Source organism: Phodopus roborovskii, unplaced genomic scaffold (assembly GCF_943737965.1).
Source record: "Phodopus roborovskii unplaced genomic scaffold, PHOROB, whole genome shotgun sequence".
Lineage (NCBI taxonomy): Eukaryota > Metazoa > Chordata > Mammalia > Rodentia > Cricetidae > Phodopus > Phodopus roborovskii.
Genome location: NW_026126469.1, coordinates 7436782 through 7457171, shown reverse-complemented (window position 1 = coordinate 7457171; position 20390 = coordinate 7436782). Strand labels below are relative to the sequence as shown.

General features: G+C 42.4%; 1 protein-coding gene across 1 annotated transcript in view; it reads right to left on the bottom strand.

The window, feature by feature from the left end:
- Positions 1-20390, bottom strand: part of Vps8 (VPS8 subunit of CORVET complex) — a 205575-nt gene that overhangs the window by 160007 nt on the left and 25178 nt on the right. Inside the window, exons 8-14 of the mRNA XM_051191188.1 lie at positions 12468-12592; positions 11030-11116; positions 8406-8473; positions 7331-7484; positions 7170-7229; positions 4487-4594; positions 1378-1458 (exon numbers count right to left, since the gene is read on the bottom strand). Coding sequence (XP_051047145.1) covers positions 1378-1458; positions 4487-4594; positions 7170-7229; positions 7331-7484; positions 8406-8473; positions 11030-11116; positions 12468-12592 — 683 coding nt within the window. The remainder of the gene's footprint in view (positions 1-1377; positions 1459-4486; positions 4595-7169; positions 7230-7330; positions 7485-8405; positions 8474-11029; positions 11117-12467; positions 12593-20390) is intronic.

The following is a 20390-nucleotide window of genomic DNA, read 5'->3' as shown; positions in this document are numbered from 1 at the left end:
GAACCCTGACTAATCCACACAGCCATTTCACTGCACCTGCCTTTGGATTACAATTCATTACGTGAGGTCAAGTGCGGTTTCCCAATTGTGCTACCATGTTGGTCCTCAAGAAGTCTTAGATTCTGGAGACCTCGGCTTCTGTACTCTGATCAGGAATGGGTGGTGGTTTGAATGACAGCAGCCCTCACAGGCTCACATGTCTGAATCCCCAATGGGTGGGACTGTTTGCGAAGGGTTAGAAGGTGTGGCCTTTGTGGAGGAGGAATGTGTTTAGAGGTTTCAAAATTCTACATCACTCCCACTTAGCTCTCTGCCTCCCACTTGTGGATCAGATGTGAGCTCCCAGCTCTTGCTCCAGCACCACCCCGCCTGCTGCCATGTTCCCCACCATAATGGTCACGGACTCAGCCTCTGAAACTGGAAATGCCCCAATTAAAGGTTGGTCACAGTGCTTTGTCACAGCAGTAGATGACAGGTAACTATGGCAGGATGTTCAATCTGCATTTCTAAATTAGTAGAGTATGAGTGAGTTTACAAGAGCAATGTGGGCCAGGCATGGTGGTGCCCTCTTAGAGCCCCAGCCTGCGGGAAGTTGAAGCAGTTCCAAACCAACTGAAGCAACATAGGAAGACTTGGCTGAAAAATGCAACTAAGTTTGTGCATCATACATTATTTCTTAAAATCTGACTATACCAACTATACCCTAAGAACTTGTGTATTAGTGAATTGAAGGGAAATTTTTTTCAGACATTTTACTAGATAAATGAGCCATTGCATTATAATTAAAGCCAGCTATATTCATGATATATACAATGTTTCACTGGATGTCACTTATTAGATGCTAAAACCAGTAAGCACTGAAACATAAAACACACTAGTCTCAAAATCACCCACTCCTGGAAAAGAAAACATAAAATCTGATTCAGAAAAAAAAAAAAAAAAAGTCTCTTTTTTTAAATCAAGGCACTCTGAGGATTGAGAAGTGAGGTAAAATTTGGCAAAGTTTTAAGTCACAAGAAAAAAACAAGCTAAACCCTTTAAGAGAAGCTCACATGTGCAGACGTATATATACACAAAGCAGTGTAACCACAACCCTGAAAAGAGCTGAGCTCTTCTGAACCCAGACTCCCCTCTGAGATATTAAAGCACTCAAGAAAACCCTACCTTCCCCTGCCAGTGCTCAGCAGGACTTTGTGCAAAAGGCAACCAGGACCTGGCATCACACCAAAGTCAGACTTCAGGCATACCACAGCCCTTCACACTGAGTGTGTGCACTAACGTGCCCTGCCTGACCCGGTGAAACCCTAGAAGCTGTAATACACCTGGACGCGGAATGAGGGCATGAAATACACGGGTCGTGGTTTAAACACTACTCACGGTAAAGTTGATCAGATCGTAGTACAGGTGAAGATGCTTTTGCTTGGTAACGTGAATTGCGCCTGACTCATCCCTTTTGACCTGATGAGGAGAGTGAAGACAGCCTGGATATCAAGTAATTCTTGAAAGAATTTTTTTACAATTTATACTCCACCAAGAATATGATTTTCCCATTCTGTATAGCTAAACCAAAACCACTGACAGAGAAATTACTATAGAAATGAAAACACCTCAGCTGCTGTATGGTCTCCCCTTGAAGAGAAGAACTGAGCACACAGGCCTGCCTGGCACCTGGGGTGCTAGCATCCACTTCCCACAGTAGTGTGTCCAATGTCTTTCTTCTCGTGCCAGTGCCCTTCCTCCTGTCTAGTCCCACCTCTTGGCCAGCTGACCTCAAGTAGTGCCTGCTTCACTGCTAATCAGACATCTCACAAGGACCTGGCAAGCCACTGTGTCCCATGCTCATCTGTCCAGCCTGCCTTCCTTGATCATTCTGTAGCACTTTATTACCTCAGAACTGATCCTGTGCCAGAGCCGTCCCTCAGCCCTTCTCCTCTCCTTCTACATGTCTTTAGAAGAACCTCCTTTCCTGTTGCCTTCTCTTTTTCCTCTGCCTTTCATGAGTGACCAGCAAAATCACACACTGTGGTTTAGTTACATCTCCACCAAAGGTCCATGTGTTAAACACTTGATTACTGGCCTGTGACCCTACCGGGGGTTGAGGGAGGAGGTGGAGTAGTATCTTTAAGACAGTGCTTCCTGGACGGAAGTCAGGTTACTGCAGATGTGCCTGTTCTCTCTCTGTCTCTGTCTTCTCTGTCTGTCTCTCTGTCTCTCTCTAGCTGCCATGAGGTGGGCAGCTTTGCCAACTATACGCACCCACTCTGATGGAGAACCTTCCCCACAGGTCAACTGACCCAAAACCTCTACAATGTGAGCCCAAATGAACCCATCTCCTTACACTGACAACTGCAGTTATTGCGCTACACAGCAGCTGACACATTCTTACCTTCTCTGTCCTGAAAGGTTCATCCGCATTTTGCCTTACTGTCTGCTCACTGGGCATCCAGTGTGTAACCCTCATGAGTCCCACCTGCATTTCCAACTCAGCATGCCCCTCCTACCTTCGAAAAGCTACTGCTTGTCCTACTTCCAGACTGATCCTAAAACTGCACTTCAATTGCATCTTTACCTAGAATCTACCCATTACCAATCCAAGTCAATCATACCTGCATCAGGGATGCTCCATCAAGGACTGACAAACTCCTCTGTAAAGGGTTGTATGGTAATACTTTAATCTCTGTAGACCATATAGTCTGTCAGACCTACCCAACTCCACCACTGCAGTGAGAAGGCAATCACAGGCAACATGTGTGCTGGGCATGGTGGTGCCCATAATCCTACCACTTGAGAAGTAAAGGCAGGAGAAACCAGCGTCTAAGGTCAACCTTAGTTACAGTGTGAGTTTGAGACCAGCCTGGGCTACACCAGTTTGAGTTTGTCTCAAATAAATAAATAAATAAATAAATAAATAAATAAATAAATAAATAAATAAGAATGAGCATGACTATATTCCACTAAAAATTTACTTACCAGAACAGGTAACTAACCATATTTGGTACAGTAAGTTTCTCCCACTCTGATCTAAATCCACCCTTATATTCAATTTCCAATTTCACATCCTTCCTGACATTAGTTTTATACACATTTACCAGCCACCCTTTACACAGTGCTAGCTGAACAGGAGAGTCAGCTTCTAGCCTCAGTTTTCAACTTAGTAGGGGAGAATTAAGCAAGGATTTTCACTGTTGTGACAGGGAAGGTCTGGAGTGCAGAGCAGGGTCAGGGAGGCAGAGAAGGCAGCAATGACCATGAGCTTGGGCAAGTGGCAGACAGCAAAGAGTTTAGTGGACAGAGGTGTCTACAGGAGTAGAGACTGGCTAGGAAGCCACTGCGGAGTCTAAGGACAAACGCATATGTGGTTTACACTGGGGAAGTGATCAGCCATGATGGGGTCAAAAGGAAGATAGGCAAGACAATAGGGAGGAGAGTCAAGAGGACACTGTGACAGAGCACACTTGAAGGGGGGAGGGGTCCAAAAGGGTTCTGGCTGGAGAAATGAGATGCACAGCAGTGCATCTGCCTCACAGAGCAAGACACCCAATGATATTATACAGACACACGCTTAGCTCTGTGACTGAAGTTCACTGCCTTCCCTTCCAGAATCACAGACCTCTCTCAATGTTCTATGCGCTCTTATTAACAAAGTTTAACTCTCATCAAATAGTCCAGCACTTCAACAGTCCTCTCCAGCAGTAACTCTGGTTTTGCTCTTCTAACACATAAGCTGTGTAAAAGAATGTTTTATACTTCCATCATTGGCTTCTTGTGCAATTGGTGTTTGTTCTCTAACAAATAAATACACAGACATGTATAGACTGTATTACTACAGACATGTTCTCAATCATACATGCACAATTCACACATACAGACAAACCATTAATTATGTATTAGCTAAAAGAAAAGAAACCAAGAATTAAACCATGATGATTAAGGAACCAAGAGAGTTCAAGTTTTTTCCATTTTTAACATCAAAATCTTAAATACAAATTTAGAGATTTAGAGATTTAGAGAGGCTACACACTCTCTCCAAAGACTTATGACAGTGATAATAGATTTTTTTTTTGACACAACATTAAATTACCAGTGAAATCTGGAGGGAAAAAAGTGTGTGTGTGGGTGTGTGTGGGTGTGCACGCGCACATGTGTGTGCGTGTGTGTGCACGCACATGTGTGCATGTATGTGTGTGTGCGGTGTTTATGTGTGTGTATGTGTGTGTATGCATGTGCATGTGTGTGTGTGCATGTGTGTGCACATGCATGTATGTGCATGTGTGTGTATATGTGCATGTGGGTGGTGTGTATATGTGTATGTGTAGTGTGTATGTGTGTATGCATGTGTGTGCATGTGTGTGCATGTGCATGTGTGCATGTATGTATGTGTATATGTGTGTATATGCGTGTACGTGTGTGTGCATGCATGCATGCATACATATGTGTTTATATATCTGAAGCTTTACAACAGACCCACTATCATGTTGTGGCTTACCAAAAGAAAATGAACCACATCTCCTCTGCAGAAAGCAAGCATGGGATTCACACAGTTATTCACTGCCACAAAGTGCCAGGCCAGCAATGGAACGCTGGATGGATCCATCTAAGTCAAAGAAAAGACAGGAAAATATTCATTGCAGTTGACAAACAGAAAGACAAAGTAAGAAATCTGTTTAAGACCTAGTTCCTGACTAACCTCTTTGCTAAACTTTCCCTGGTTTCTCACAAGGTTTCCAGTGAGCAGGAAAGAGACACAGAAGTGTCTGGGTTAATGGTCATGTTTGCCATCTTCCTTGCTCAGGGTTGGGTTACAGAAGTACATGCACCTGCCCAACTTCAACAAATGTACACTCAAGATTTGTGTATTATTGTATAGAAATTTATACCAACAAAACCTAAACAAATATGAAACTCTAACTAATTATATCCATGCTGAACACTGAAAGCAGAAGGTCCTGGTTTTTGTACTTTACCCTGAAATCCATTAAAAAACTAAAATATCTTGGTGGGTACAAAGATGGATAGATGTGCAGATATGTACTAAAGGCAATACAATAAAGTGGTAAAAGTAGCATTTCATTAAAATTCTTTAGATATCCATTTGAAAATGTTCATGAATGAAAACATCAATAAAACATTCAAGCAGATGCAAACATCCCAATGAAAACCTCAGTGAGTCAATGAAGCTATCCTAAGAAATGTTAATGATGTTCTCTACTGGTTAGTCATCTGGAAGGACAGACCTGTTTCTCCTGGTGCCCAAACACAACAGGACACCTGAAAGGAAACAAGAGCCCTCTCCTCCGTGTCTGGGCTGCTGCTATCTAGCCATGCCTCTGTATCACCACCCTCTGCATGGCTGTGCTGTTCAGATGAGAACTGCCCTCCCACCCCAGGTTCACACACTTGAATACTTGGTCTCCACTTGGTAGAACTGTTTGGGAAGGATTAGAAGGTGTGGCCTTATTAGTGTCACTGGAAGAGGGCCTAAGCCCTCTAAAGGTTTCAAAGCCAACACCAGACCCACTCTCTCCTCCTCCCTCCCTCCCTGCCATCCCACCCACCCCCCTTCTTGGGGATCAGATGTAAAGCTCTCAGCTATGGCTCCAGCACTATGCCTACCTTTGGCCACACTTCCCACCATGATGGCCATGGCCTCACTCTCTGAAACCGCAAACAAGCCCCAATTAAATGCTTTCTTTTATAAGTTGTCTTGGTCTTGGTGTCTCTTCACAGCAGTAGCACAGTGACTAAGACAACAGCATCTCATCAACATCCTTCCAAAGAAGACCCCAAATCTCTTACAAACAATATCAAGAACAAAAGGAAAGGGAGAAGGGATGTCCACAGGAAATTTTCCAGACTTACCCCTTATATACAATGGCAAAGTATTTATATATAACCTATGCACATTCTCCCATATACATTAAATCATCTCTAGAATACTTTACAATTCAATTAACTGCTATGTAAACAGGTGCTACACTGCATCATTTAGAAAATGATGACAAGGAAACATGTCTGTCCATATTCAGTATGGGTCTAAATGTTCTTGAAAATGATGTGTGGCTGGTTAAACCCACAGATGCAAAACCAATAAAACCATCTGTACTTCCTGAAAAATTACAACTTCTAAAGTGACACATCAGAGACAAAAACCATGGAAAGCATCCGCAGTACTGATTCATATTGGCTTTATGGTGGAGTATGCTCACCCATGGTGTCAAGGAAGCAGACAGTGAGCATCACCCTGCCTCAGCACAGCCGTCACTCAGAGCAGCTGTCACCCAGCACAGCTGTCACCCAGCGCAGCTGTCACCCTGCACAGCTGTCACCCTGCACAGCTGTCACCCTGCACAGCTGTCACCCTGCACAGCTGTCACCCAGCGCAGCTGTCACCCTGCACAGTTGTCACCCAGTGCAGCTGTCACCCTGCACAGCTGTCACCCTGCACAGCTGTCACCCAGAGCAGCTGTCACTCAGTGTAGCTGTCACCCAGCGCAGCTGTTACCCTGTACAGTTGTCACCCAGCACAGCTGTCAGCCTGCACAGCTGTCACCCAGCACAGCTGTCACTCAGTGCAGCAGTCACTTTGTGCAGCTGTCATCCAGCGCAGCTGTCACCCAGGACAGCTGTCACTCAGAGCAGCTGTCACTCAGTGCAGCTGTCACCCAGCACAGCTATCACTCTATATAGCTGTCACCCAGCACAGCTGTCACTCTGCATAGCTGTCACCCAGAGCAGCTGTCACCCAGTGTTCTTGGACACTGCAACAAAGCTATATTCAATACACCAGCTTGCCCATCAGTATTATACCAATGAGGACTGATCTCAAAAGAGCAGTGAATGAAACTAAGAAAATTAATGCATGAGAGCAAGTGTAACCATGAAGAACTAGGACAGCAACACACAGATACCGTCGAACAAGGTTAGAAACAAGCTGAATATGCTGTTCATGGAAGAAAAGCTTAAGACATTAAAGACAACAAAGTACAAACTAGCTTGATTCCTAATCACCACCTTGCCCTGCTTGGTTTTCTTAAGCCAATGTCTTTGGGAGCTCACTTCCATTCTACAGCTAGATTTTTGGACAATGCATAGACTTCACCCTACAGATCACTCTCTCCACCCTCCTGACTAGTCCTTCCTTTTACCAACAAAACAAGAGTCATGCTCACCCGTCCATAGGGAAAAGTCATCCACACTTTCAGGGATGGTTTCAACCCAATGACCAGTATCTACAGGAGAAAATAAGTATTATTTTCAAAATTGACCTTGCGATTCAAACTGTGTTCAATGTCTCTAAGAGTTAAGGGTTCCGTCTTCTACATGCACCTACCTTAGTTAAAGACGCCATGGCCAATAGTGAAAACTGCGTGATGGGGTGATCCTTCAACTCAGGCTTAGAATGCAGGGGCTCAATGCAGCAGACTTCACCCTTGGAGCCGCTGAACAGACACCTGGACTCACAGGTCCTCACTCCCATCACTCTCCTGAAAGCATGAGACATTCACAATCAATTCAGGGATGACCCGACACTATTACCTCCCGCCTGACTGGCCAGCCACTCCTATCGACACGGTCCCCAAGACAGCATCTCTTCACTTCGCAGGTCAGATCTCCCTGACCTACCTCTGTATGAGAATAAAATCCAAACTCTTTACCCATGTCTCAATTCTGGGGGATCTGCTCTTGCCTTCATTGGTCTCCTACTGCTGGCACTCTGGCAGCCACACCCTAGCCACGCTGGCTCCTGTGCACCCCCATGTTTTGGGGTGTCTGTCCATTTCCACTGCATTTTTCATTCACTGAGTCTCTGATCACTCAGCTTTCTTCTCAACTGTCACCTTCTACCAAAAACTTCCAGAGTTCATCCAAGTGCAAGCCAGCACATTGGTCTGCCTATTCACACCTTTCAAACCTACCAAGTTATGGCATTTCAGCTTGTACAGTCTCCCCATGCTCACCCCAACTATTCTGTAAAGAGTCAGGACTCTGACTGGTTCATAACTCTAACTCTGTGTCTGGACAAATGTCTGCACAGTTTTTACTACTATTTAACAAGTAAAACAGGACAACTCTAGGGCAAGAAAACCCTTTTGTACCTGGCCATTACAGATATAACCCAGTGGGCTTGGAGCCCAAACTAAAATTAGTCCAGCATAGTTTCTATCCTGGGAGCACTGAAGAGTCTCCCGGGGAGTCCAAGTCTTGAATCCAAATTCAGCCTGAGATAAAATCATGGAGACCAGACCTAGATTCCCATGTGTCTTGTTAGCGCCCCAGGTAACAGTAACACAGCCAGAACCTATCTGCAAACACCTGGACTTTCCAGGCCTCCCTCTCCATGTTCAATTTCAAACATTAAACAGCTAATCATCCCACTTTTCAACAAGCATCCATTAGTCCCTTACTTAAATGTTAGTTCAAAAACAGAGCCTCCGCTGTCGTTGCAGATTGCAAGAGTTGGGTCGTCTGTAAACTAAACAGAGAAAGAGTTTACTTTCTTGTAAATTTTAAACAACCTGACAAGATAAGTATTAAGTAGATCATGGTGACAAAATGATAAATTTTGAAAAAAAAATACACATTTAGAACATGAAATAACCCAGATTTGGTTCATCTCTTTAAGCATTCAAAATTGTCCTTATTCCCAATAATATTAGTCAGTATCTTTAAACAAGTGAGGCTTTCAAAAAGCAAAACAGGGTGGTGAGATGGCAAAGGCATCTGTCACCAAGCCTGAAGACATGCATTCCACTCCTAGGACTCACAAGGTGAAGTAGAGAACAGACTCCCACAAGCTGTCCTCTGAGTTCCACAAGCTCAGGACAGCATATGCCCTCCCCACAATATACACACACAATACATAAGGTTTGGTTTGGTTTTGTTTAAAAACAAAAAACAAAAAAAAAGTAAAACAACCTTTCATCAGGATAAAAGAAAAAAAACTAACTTCAGTTGATGAAAACCCCTGATTTCCTGGCTTGGTTATTACATTAACTTTTATAACTTGGTATTAGGTAAGCAGGACCATACACAGGAGTTAATGACTTTTTAGTAAAGACATCCACAGCAAGATTCTTGGAATCTTTGGGACATAAACTTGTTTGAGTAAGTAAGAGACTCTCCCTAAATGGGTAGCCTTTTTTCTTTTTCTTTTGTGGTTTTTTGAGACAGGGTTTCTCTGTGTAGCCCCTGGCTATCCTGGAATTCTCTGTACACCACGCTGGCCTCAAGCTCACAGAGATCCACCTGCCTCTGCCTCCTGAGTGCTGGGATTAAAGGTGTGCTCCACCATTGCCCAGCACTCTCTGACCATTTTTAAGAGTATATTTGAATGACTGTAACCTAACTTGGAAAACTCAGAGCAATGGCTTTCACCATGATGCAGTCCTAAGTTCGGGTGTGTTACAGTAAATGCTACTGGATGCAAAAGGAAATGGTGGAATTCATAACATTTACAGGGACTTGCCTTACACAGCCTGAAGGAGACACTTTTACTCAGAGATAACTGAGATACAAGGGGTGACTGTACAACTCTCCCTCAGACACCGCCCCACACACACACAACAAAGAGGTCTCTATCCTTTCTCTCAGTCTGGATGCCCAGCGTCAAGGGGGGAAAGCACATGATGTCCAACAGGTGCAGGAGAAGGAGAGAACGCATGAGTCTGCTCCACTTTTTCTTTGTGTGTACGAACTTTTCAAGACTGGCCCAGAACATTGGTACATATGTTCTCGTACATATGCTAGGACACAGGATGCAAACCTGGACTATTGCTGACAGTATCAGACTGTCTGGAGAACAATGCGTTACTTACTCAAAGGCAAGTAGACTCCAATTAATACTGAGGTCTGTGCCTTCCTCTCGTGCCAGTGTCTGCAAAACCCCACCTTCAAACCATCCCCAAACAAAACAGCTCTGGGAGCTGTGCCTTAATCTCAGCTGTGCCCTTCTCTTTTCTCTGCCTTTAATTCTTCTGTTTCTTAGCATCTCACCCAATGATTTCTTTTTTCTTTTTTGCTACAAAGAGACTAGTTATTACTTCAAGCAAACATTTATTGAGCAGCTACTATGGGGAAAACACAAAAATAAATGACAAATAGAATCTGATTTCAAAGATCTTACTCTATTAAGAGGCAAAAACATGTACAGACAATGATAACATTAGAAGCTGGCATGCACTGTAGAAAAAGAGGCTGAGATAAATTAGCTCTGTGCACAGAGCGGAAGGACTAACTCGTCTTGGCTGATTTCATCATTGCTAAATGCTTCAATGCTGTTTTATCACAGAAGACTTTCTGTGACTAACCTAGATGCAGATATATAAACTCCAGATGCTTGAGCTTTAAAAAGTATGTGTGCGGATAAGAAAGCCACATAGCTAAGCAACCAACTATGCACATGATTAAATCTAGAGAAGCTGGTTTTAGAATCCCCTTGATAGAGTCCTCTACCTTTTATGCTTCTGAACATGGGCTTGCCAGCATGAAAAGGCAGGCTTCACATGAACTATAAATGAAGCCCGTTACCTAAGTCAGTTTTATGTTTTTCAGGTCTGAGAGTAAAAAAAAGAAAAAACCCAACAGGTTGACCGTAATGCTTTTCCATTAGAGCGCTGAAGGAAAATAAACCAAATGATTTACTTCTAAATATACTCCAAGCCCTGGCTCTTCCACAGTTGCTACCTGGAGCCTCAGGCACCTCCCAACAGTGGGCAGCCATATACCCCTCGGCAATAAAATCCTGGCCAACTGAACAACGTAAAGAGACTGCTTAATCCCAAACCCCTACTACAGGATCAGATCAAGTAAGACTTTTTGCTGCTAGACTTCAGTACAACCTGAAGCTCAGTATCTTCATTCTAGCACATCTCTGGCTTTTAATTTGAGAAAGTATCTTGTTGGGTTCATCAAATAATGTTCAGCTTCATGTTAAATAAATTTCGGGGATATCTGGTTATCAAAATGTTTAATGTGGCTACAGAGGCACAGTAACAAAGTCAGTTAACACAAAAGGAAGAAAAATTGTCACCTTGATGTGCAAGATGGCTGTCCCTGGAGGATGAGCATCTGATATTGACCTGAGAAGTTTCCCGCTGGCCAAATCCCACATGGTGATCTGTAAGATAGGCAAAGGCTTTAAAACAAATGGATTGCTTTGCTGGAGTTTAATATCCTGCCTTTTGGCTGAATTGCCTATTCCTTGTCCATAAACATTGCAAGAAGAAAGCCATCAAGTTAACACAGCTACAGGCTGAGACTCCATTAGAGCTCTGGGCCTTTTTTCACCTGCCCTCCCTCTGCTGGCCCACTTATCACTTAGAGTTTGTAATTACTGATGAGCCAATCTTTTGAACACTGACTAAAACCACATACAAAAGGTATCACAGCAAACCAGCTGTGATGTACAGATCAGAGAATGAGAGAAACCACAATGAAGGAAATGTCAACTATTGTCCAGGAACACACAGGTGGGAACAGTATATTTAAAAATGGCCACAGAAGGTGGGGGAGGCTCAGTTGGTAAAACACTTGCTCTGTAAGCATGAGACCCTGAGTGTGATCCTAGAACTATAAAACCACCAAGTGTTGAAGCAAGAGAGCAGGCGAATAGTGCTGCTTCTCTCACAGAAGATCTGAGTTCATTTCCCAGCGCCCACACAGGCCTGAAACAGCTCACAACAGCCTGAAACTCCAACGCCAGGGAAATTCAATGCCTCCATTCTCAGTGGGTGCCTGTGCTTGTGTGCACATTGCCACACAGAAACATATACATAGTTTAAAATAAAATAAATCACTCGGTGGTGGTGGTGCACACTTTGAATCTTAGCACTCAGGAGGCAGAGGCAGGTGAGTTCGAGGCCAGTCTGATCTACAAAGCTACACAGAAAAACCCTGTCTTGAAAAATTAAAGAAGAAAAAACAAAAAACAAAAAAATAAGACAGACAGATAGATAGACAGATAGACACAAAATTAAATCTTTAAGAAAAGAAGGGGCTAAGTGCTGTGGCATATGGGCTTGTGATTCCAGCCCTGGGAAGTGGAGATAAGCAGATCCCTAGGACTCACTAGTTTAGCATGAGTGAGGCTGTCTTCAGACTCCACACATATGCACACCCCATGGGTGCACATAGACACACACACACACACACACACACACACTCATCAAAAAATAAATAAAAGCAACCACAATTACACACTACTACCATAAGACAATATATTCTATAAAAGCCATCTACTAAGATGAATACCTTTAGAATATGAAAGCTACAAAGTCTAGTTCAGTTAGTAACAATTATTTTAAAAATCTAAGTAAGACAAAGGTCAGACTAGCAGATCCCAGGTTGGCACTAATAGGCATGTTATTCCATAACACATAACATGCATTCTGCTCTTCAAAATAATTACCTAAAAATATTCAGATTTTCCTTTAATGTCACCTTGAAGGTAAATGAAGCTGTCACCTTACCTGTCCTTTAGCAAAGCCACAGAGAAGTCTTGAGCAGTCATTGTTGATGCTGAGGGCAGAGATGGCTCCATACTGACTTCCGACACTCGTGCTGCCAAGGCAGAGCCGCAGAGCTTGATTCTGATCTAATGAAGGCAAGCAAATCAAACCCTGAGATAAAACAGTCTGACATACAGCAAAACATACTTCAAAACTTGCTGGTGACATGTCAGAAATCCATAAGAAAATATATTCTTTTAAACAAACCATCTCCAAGCTGCCTCATCCTACAATTTTTATTGTCATTGTTGAAATTTCTAAGATTCCAGGGTACAGGGAATGCCACCTTCTTTATGTGTGGTGTATGTGGGGTTATGACTGTGCACATGCACATACATGCACGTATGTGATGTGTATGACTGTGTCTATGACTGCAGGTGCAGATGTCTGTAATTCATATGCAGAGGCCACAGCAGGATGTTGGGCATCTTCAATATTGCTCTTCCCCCTGTTTCTTAGATGAACCCTCTCACTGAACCTCAAGTTTGCTGTTCAGCTACACTGGCTGCCCAGAAAGTTGCACCTGTCCCCACCTTCCAACACGGGGTTAGAGGCAGACTCAGCCATGCCAGCTTCTACACAGGTGCTAGGGACTAGCGCTCACATCCTCTTACTCACAAAGTGTATATGTTCTGACCCACTGAGCCATTCCCAGCCCTGAAGAGCACTGTCTGAAAACTTCACAATTCAAAATGTACTAATTTAAAGTTTGGCTCAGTGGTTAAGAGCACCAGTTGCTCTTCCAGAGGACCTGGTTCAGTTCCCAGCTCCCACATGGCAGCTCAGAAGAGTCTGTAACTCCAAGCCCAGGGGATCTGACTCCCTCTTCTGACCTCCACAGGCACTGCACACATGTAGTGCACAGACAGGCATACAGGCAAAAACGCCCATATGCACAAAATATTTTTGTTATGAAAATAGACTTAAAGAGAAAAGAATTTGTTTAAATTTACACTTATGCTATTCATATAGAAAAGGTTGACCAAGAAATGAACTGACTAGTGAAATCAAAAAAAAAGTTAAATTACCTTAGATAAACTGTTTTTAAGTTTTCATAGGAAGTACTAAAATATCTATTTGTTTGTTTGTTTGTTTGTTAAATGTTATTACCTAACAATTAAATGCAATTATCCTAGGTCCTCTCCTAGGCAAAGCTCATTTTGTATAGAGTTCGTGATTATACCAACTTGAAAACAATGAGGTAAGAAAATGGGATGGAGGTCGGCGGGATGGCTCACTGACTGCTCCTGCAGAGGACCCAGGTGTGTCACAGAGCCCAAAGGATAGCTCCCAGCTGGCTATTACTCCAGCTCCAGGGAATATGATGCCCTCTTCCAGCCTCCATAGACACTGCATGCACACTCACACCACAAATACATCCCCAAGGAATTTTAAATGTAAGAAGGTGTGCCTATAAAAGTTAATTGCTTCAAAGAACAAAAAGCAAATGTGTAGGGCTGCCCCACGCTGCTGTGCCTCTGCCACTCCTGGGCATCTGCATGTACCTCCCTCCTCTGTTAGGCGTGAATTCTCTGAGGCCCGAGGTTGTGAGTGAATCAACGCTTCCAGAAGCACCTCACCTGACAGTTATCCCAGTGGCTTTTAGTACAGACCTAGCTCCTCCAAGAGCTACTGCCTTTTACCAAAGGGTCTAGAGGATACTCAAGTAAGAACTCATTCCCATCCAAAATGAACACTGTATGAGTCAGTCTGTGTTCATAAACTGGCTGTGATGGCACACAAGGGGGCCTGAGACATTAATGGCTGCATTGCATCTGGCACACAGAAAATGCTCAGCAGTTTTCAAGTTATTGTAGAGTTCAAACTCCCAAAGTAAAAATTCTGAAAGAATAGTCCTATAAATATACACGGTCTTGTGTGTTTTAAAAATCCCACCTTTACTTCACATCCAGAATTATACAATTTCCACACGCACATTTAAACTAGCCTCCCCCTAATTTTTAATTTTACTTTAATCCCTATTAATAAAACCTTGTATTCTAGAATTTTTTGGCCTCCAATATGGCATTGTTTGTTTTGCTCTACTGATCTACCTTATACATTTAGTAGACTATCCACACACCTGAACCACAAACAGACTATGATTGGGCAATGATATTCTATGTGTATTACTAATCCGAGTCACATGTACAGGCAAGTGAGAAAGTAAAGAGTAAGAGAGAAAGAACTGATACTGAAATTTCATATTAACTCACAAGTCCTAGGTCTGGGCTGCCGACCCCATGGGCACAGAGTGATGGTCACACAGCAGCTGCTGGGACTTTCCACAGCCCTGCTTTGGGATCCACGCTTTGTACCAACATACTTGCAACTTCTCTGGATCTCACAAGCCTCAAGTTAAGTTTGGGGGTTTTGTTGTTGTTTTGGTTTTTCAAGACAGGGTTTCTCTGTGTAGCCCTGGATATACTGGAACCCACTATGTAGACCATGCTGGCCTCAAACTCAGAGATCTGCCTGCCTGTGCCACCAGAGTGCTGGGAGTAAAGGTGTGAACCACCACTGCCCAGCTTAAGTACTCTTATGCGGCAGAGAAAACAGGAAAATGGGGAAATCTGATCAAATAGACAGTATATGACTTAAGTAAAAAAAGAAACTACACGAGTAGCAATGGAAGAAAGAAGGGAAAAAAACTATTCATGGCCAGGTATGATGGTGCATACCTACTACCCCAATGCTTGGAAGCACAGGGAAGGTCAGGAGTTTGAAAACATCCTCAGCTACATAACAAGTTCAAAGCCAATCTGGGCTACATGTGACCCTGTCCAAAGAAAAGCCAGAAATGCCTATGCTTCCCTGCCTACAGCTCCCACATAATAAAAACTAGTTATGAAAGGAAAGAAACTAAATTACCAAACTTGATCACTCCTGCAATATAAACTAACTTTCTCAACTCCCCTCCTCCCCCCAGAAGTGTTTTTAGTTTATTTCTATAATGTCTCTGATAAGGTAGCATGCCGATGAAGCTTTGATTTTAATTTCACTTCTACTAAAGAGTTACAGGCACTATACATATGGGCAATTTTAGGGCTGTTTCTTATTTTCACTTAACCTCCCCATCTTCATCTATGTGATGTAGAGAACAGCCCATCGCCTCGCTGTTCCACTGAAAGAATAATTACTAAAGTGATATGTACAAAGGACCAATTCAATACCCTCCAATATGACTAGGTTTCCACCAAAAACTAACTTTAGATTATAGTTTTACACAATATTCTTAAAGTAGCTAAGATGGTGGCAGGAGACGGACTACATATAAAATATAATCTACTTTGACACCAGGAAGCTATCCTTCAATTTCTGTTCTACATTTATACATCCTATTTTTATGGTATGCTAAGCATGCTATGGGTAACCTTCTAAATTCAGCAGAGGTAGAAATTCCATGCAAAGCAGTGAGTTGCACCTACAGCAGGAGCTAAACATTCTGTAGCTCATATGAATCTGCACAAGTGGGGGAATGGTCGGCTGAAATAACGTAAACCTCTTGTAGACAGTGACAGCTTGCAGTTCCGGGGAAGGGGAAAAAAGCACATACACAGAAGAAAGAGGGAGGGTGAGAGCTCTGCCCAGGCTCCTGTCCAGCCATTAATTATAAAAGAAATTAAATAGTTCTATCTCCCCTGCATTCTGGAGCCTCTTCTGTCTAGCACTGAAAACAAATGTACTAAATTTATAGTAAATTCGTCTACTTTCACATACAAAGCAGCATAAAGTTATGCCTGGTTAACATTGTCGACTTAGTATTTTAAAAGTGTTGACATTATGAAGGAGGTGACCCAGCCAAGAAACATGAAGTGAAACATCACTTTCCCTGCATGCATCACAGAACTTAAAATTTGAACAACAAGATGTCTATGAACAATCTGAGAATTATCAAGTGACACAAATACAAGAAATTAGTATTGACAGCAATAAAATGGTTTCAAAATTAGTTAAGAGGACTCTAGGTCCAGAATAATCACAAAAACACAGAAACTGGGTAAGCTGTAGCACAAATAAATTAAAAACCCAGTTGGGGTTCAACCTGAAGATCAGAGAAGCAAGGCAGTCAAGCTACAGAGAGCCCTCACCTCTAACAGGGCTGGGGTGTTTTTAGTCTCTCAATGTGGCTGGAGAAGGAGTTCCTTTTATCCTCAGTGTGTGTGCCTGGAGAATCAAGGTCTCATACTGAGGACCTTGCTCCTGTCTTATATACCTCTCATAAACCCTGGAATTAAAGGGGTGAGCTATAAGTCTCTTTCAGACTGATTCAATTTTGTGTAGATCTGGTTGGCCTTGGACTCACTGAGATCCATCTACCTCTTAATCCTGAGTCCTACGATTAAAGGTGTGTACCATCACCTCCTAGCTTCTGGCTACTAGGATTAAAGATGTGTGCCTGCCTTCTATGGCTTGAGGCTGATGTTGCTTTCTGAATTCTCAGGCAAGCTTTAATAAATCACAAATAATATATCACTGTAGTGAGGTGACCTATAATCTCAACACCCAATATCGGAAGCACAGGCCAAATTCAAGTCCAACTTAGTCTACTCAGTGAGTCCCAGGGCAACCAGAAATACAAAGTAGTACTTTGTCCTAAGGACAAAAAAAAAAAAAAAAAAAAAAAAAAGGGCTATTAGCCATTGCAGTGAATTCCACTTATTTTTTATTAGTACTTGGATGTGCACCCCTAATCCAAACAACCAAAACCTAAAGTATTGTAAAACTCCAGTCCTTCCTGAGCTTCATCAAACTGACATTGTAATGCTTTAGATTTTTTTTTAGAGATGTTCAACTAGCAAAGTCTAAGCAAACATTCCAAAATGCAACAGACTCAAAATCTGAAGCACTGCAGACACCAAGCATTTGGATAAGGAATGCTCAAAGCACACTTTGCTTAGGGCGGACCTCATGCTAGGCTTAACAGTCATGTGAAAAATAGCAACAAAAGTCACAAACTAAAGGTGCACATACTTCAAGAATTCCACAACAAGCCAAATGTACTTGTAAGCAGGTAAGTCTAACCTTAACCTGCCAGTAGTCACTACTCTCAAGTGCTGTTTTGTTTTGTTTTGTTTTGTTTTGTTTTGTTTTGTTTTTTGCAGGTGGAGGGAGGAGATTGGTTTCTCGAGGCAAGGTTTCTCTGTGAAGCCCTGGCTGTCCTGGAACTCAGAGAGATACAGCTGCCACCACGCCCAGGCTGAGTGTTATTTTCTTATTCTGTATTTATTCACACCATAATAAGCTCTAGGGCCAAGGGAAAATTAACAAGGAGATCTCATTATAAAGCATTTGTCACATTTGATACAAAATAGTAGATGCACTTTTACCTGAACGACATACAGGCAAACCTTACTCCTCGGTGACGCTTCCTAACCAGACAACCTGAATCCCTAGCTGGCTGACTGGCTACCTTCTAGAATGCTGCTTCTACAGAACAGCCAGCGTTCATTCCAACGTACCCATGCCACTATGATGTTAATGAACTTTAACTGACAGACCAGAGCACAAACAGGGAGCTCTGTTGCACCAGGCAGATGATTCAGGAAAGCCTGGAAAAGGAGAGTTACTCTACAAAAGTAACAAGAAACAGGGTATCTACAAGATAATGTTAAATAAAACACCAAAGCAAGTTTCATTAGAATCCAGAATTCTGTACTCATGGATTAACTGAGCGGGTTGAAATTCTTTGTGACTAATTGATAAAGTTTATGACCAAAAAAAAAAAAAAAAAAAAAAAAAAAAAAAATTGCTGCACACCTTCATTGGCAGACACAAACTTCAAAAAGAAGCTCAGGGCTGTATTAAAAGACTGGAGGAGGCAAAACATACTGAAACTACCTGAAGGAATTCCATATTTTCAGCTAAAATAAAGCATTGAAAATATGCATACATTTTAATTTTTCACAATGCCTGTTTTAACCAATTTTAGGTAGCTATTTATTTTTCTTTCATAAGAAGGCATTAAGTGTAATTGACAATACTCTCTTTCAATGCTAAAAAGCTCAAAAGAAAAGGAACTATTCATGCATAGCAAATGTACTATACCTTTTCCTTTTGAATCCATGGAGAAAAGATAGAAAGAGGGAGAAAAAGGAAATCAGTTCAAAAGTTCAGAGAAAAAATGCAGGCAAACTCTGAAGCATCTAAGTGATGAGTTTTGTTTATCTATGGGAGTGACAGACACTGAATTGGATTTGGTGATGTTCCTAGCATTTGTGGTTATAATCAGATACTGGTTCTGGGAAAAGAGAAAACGTGCAACATTCAAATTATAGCACAGTCAGTAAACCCAAGTTTCAGTTAAACATAAACAAAACTCTTTCAAAGAGACACATCACCACAGGACACTGAGGACAGAGTGAAGGGAAGAGTGAGGCTGCAGGAGGGAGGACAGGCGTGAGGTGAGAACCAAGACACGCTGGATGCCACACGCTGGAACTGTACAGTCTTCCTGAAGTGCAGGGCTACGGTTTTAATGACTTAAAAGTGATTCCAAAGAACCTAACAGCACTCAAAGTTGGTCTTTCACTGGGTTTCTTTTGTGATAAACAAAGATATTTTTAAAAGACTAGGTCTAACCCAGACTGCTAGTCTAGACACGTCATGGTGTCTGCCAGTTGTTTCTGGGCTTTTAGCAAATTTTAATGCATTTGTTATAAAGCATTGTCCAAACATCTGTCTCCTACAAGCAAGTGAAATTTAACTGTACTATTAAAACTCAGTCAAAACCAGATACTACGGTTCTTCCACAGAATGTCCTCTCTGGCAGACTTTCTTTCCTGTGAAGCCATAAGAAAAGATTAATGTTTCATCACTGCTCCAGGAAAGCTGCTGAGAATTTTAGAAAGCCAGCAGGCAGGTCCAAGAAGTGAAGGAGACAGCATCGAGGGCGATGCTCTTCCATGTTAACACACTTGTCTGTAGAGCACTTCGTGCATGACTACAAGCAGACATGCACTCCTGGTAAGGAACGGAGACCGTGAGCAGAGCAGAGGAAAACCAACTACTGCTAAACAGGAAGGAAAAATGAACGCATGCATACACTTTGTCCTGTCACCTTTAGGCCTTCTCTTCTCTTCTTAGGGTTCTGCAGTTCTGCCTCATCTTCTCTCAGGGAAAAGAACTACTTAAAATGATGGGGACTGCTGATGTAGGAGCCAATGTTACCTAACTCTGAACTTGACCCTGTGTGTCACTTAAGCCCTGGTTCTCAATCACTTCATACACTTAAAATCAGAGCACTGGGACACAAGACTGTGAGACCCTTCCCCCAACTGATGACATAGCACCCTTAGAGGAAAACAAGCCCTCCACACCTGCTGCACACCATACTCGTACCGTTTTCTGGAATTTAATTAGACAAGAACATGAAAAATCTTTAATGCTCCTATCCCAGCCCAAACAATTTCTCTTGCAGGAATTTGTCCTAAATATTTCCATATGCAAAAAAAAAAAAAAAAAAAAGAAACAAAGTCATGTATGTTTAGACACAGCTTAAATGGTTTCCTTGAGCAAAAGGTTAACTACATTTTCATGGATCCATTTGAAAGGCCACTGTATGTCCACTAAAGTGATTTCCACACCTGCACTCTCAACAGGCTGAGGCAAGACCATGCCGAGGCTATGGTCAATCCAGGCCAAATAAGCAAGTTCTGGGCAAGCCTAAGCTACACAGTCAGACATTTCACATGAACAAAGATGCCACATTCAAACACAGAAAAGCATGGAGAGGTGCCCACCAGAATGAAAAGCAGGCTCTAAATTAGTATGTTCCTCCTTGGGAACATGCATACAGCTATGTACGCATATACAGAAGGGGCTGGGTGGCTTACAGAAATGCTAAAGATTAGTCCTAGTTATTTTATATTTTCAAATTTGCAC